General features: G+C 29.4%; 1 protein-coding gene across 1 annotated transcript; it reads left to right on the forward strand.

Moving 5' to 3' along the window:
• Positions 1-311: 311 nt before the first annotated feature.
• On the forward strand, positions 312-987 carry Tsp_14044 (putative amino acid permease F59B2.2). Its single transcript, XM_003368491.1, has 2 exons — positions 312-439; positions 831-987. The coding sequence occupies exons 1-2, from the start codon at positions 312-314 to the stop codon at positions 985-987; spliced, it is 285 nt and encodes a 94-aa protein (XP_003368539.1).
• The last annotated feature ends 240 nt before the right edge of the window (positions 988-1227 follow it).

The following is a 1227-nucleotide window of genomic DNA, read 5'->3' on the forward strand; positions in this document are numbered from 1 at the left end:
CATCTCAAATTCCAAATCTACACGTTGTACAGAAGAATATATTTTGTTGTTCTAACTGATAAATTCAAGAGTTTTAATAAGAAAATTATTAATATGAATGATTATGTAAAAAATGATTGGGAAATTTTTAATAATGATTATATTTCAGCTTTGAGCTTAATTTTATTTTGTTATATTAAAATTAGGCATTTTTACATATATATTTTGTTAAACATTAAAAATTTCCAGTGTTGCATTAAAGCATATTTAATATATAAGTTTGCTTGTTTATCTTGTAAAATAGGTTGTATTATATATATATTTTTCAGGCTATGGAAAATGAAAACTCCGACAACTTTGTTGAAGCGAGTGGATCTGACAATTCTCTCCAAACAGATTCACAAGCAGCACCGTTGTGCCAAGAAATAGCCAATGAAAGAAATGCAGCTCATCTTGTCTCGTACATCATATAATATTAAGAATTATTATTATTTGTATCTATTGTATTATATTTTTTCATTTACTTGTTAGAAGTCCACGAACTTTAATGAACATTTTGCGTTGCATGGTTGGTCCTGGTTGTTTTGCTTTACCTGTATCATTTAAAATGGCTGGTCTTTGGGTATGTTTCTAAGAGTTTGTTTGAATTTTTTAAATTCAAATATTATATCATCAATTAACCATTGAAATTTACGATATTTACTGTTTAGATGAGCTTAATGCTAATTTTTGTAATTGGTTTTTCAAGTGCGTATTGTATGTTGATGCTAGTCCAGTGTGCCCAGCTATTATGTTCCAAGTAAAAAATTTTACTTCTGTATATTACATAAGTGTTTCATTCATTTACTCAGAACTGGTCACTTGGAATTGGACTATGGACATCTGGCTAAGAAAGCTTTTGACTACGGCCCCATTGCGGTGCGAAACTACAGCAAAACGGCACTGTATATCTATTTATTAGTTGAATATTTTTCATTTTATAATAAACGTTTATTGCATCTTCTTTAGTTATATAACAAACTTCTTGATTTGCGTTTTCCAGCTTGGTGTTTGCAGTGTTCAGATTGTATTTTTGGCTGAGCATTTCAAAGAAGTACTTCATTAAATGTCTGTAATGAATTGCTAATTTTTTTGTTTCATTTTTTTAATTTCAGGTAAATTGAGCACCAACTTCCCAACCTGTTCCTCTTAGTTTGATTGTGTACGCCAGCATAATGTTGGTGTTTATAATTTCAATCCTCTTTGATT

The sequence above is a fragment of the Trichinella spiralis genome (genome assembly GCF_000181795.1).
Source record: "Trichinella spiralis strain ISS 195 chromosome Unknown Scfld2390, whole genome shotgun sequence".
Taxonomy (NCBI): domain Eukaryota; kingdom Metazoa; phylum Nematoda; class Enoplea; order Trichinellida; family Trichinellidae; genus Trichinella; species Trichinella spiralis.

Excerpts from the sequence above, each read along its gene's own strand:
- Tsp_14044 (XM_003368491.1), top strand. The coding sequence starts at position 312 with ATGGAAAATGAAAACTCCGACAACTTTGTTGAAGCGAGTGGATCTGAC. Across the intron at positions 440-830 it reads AATGCAGCTCATCTTGTCTC|AACTGGTCACTTGGAATTGG; the intron begins GTACATCATATA and ends TCATTTACTCAG.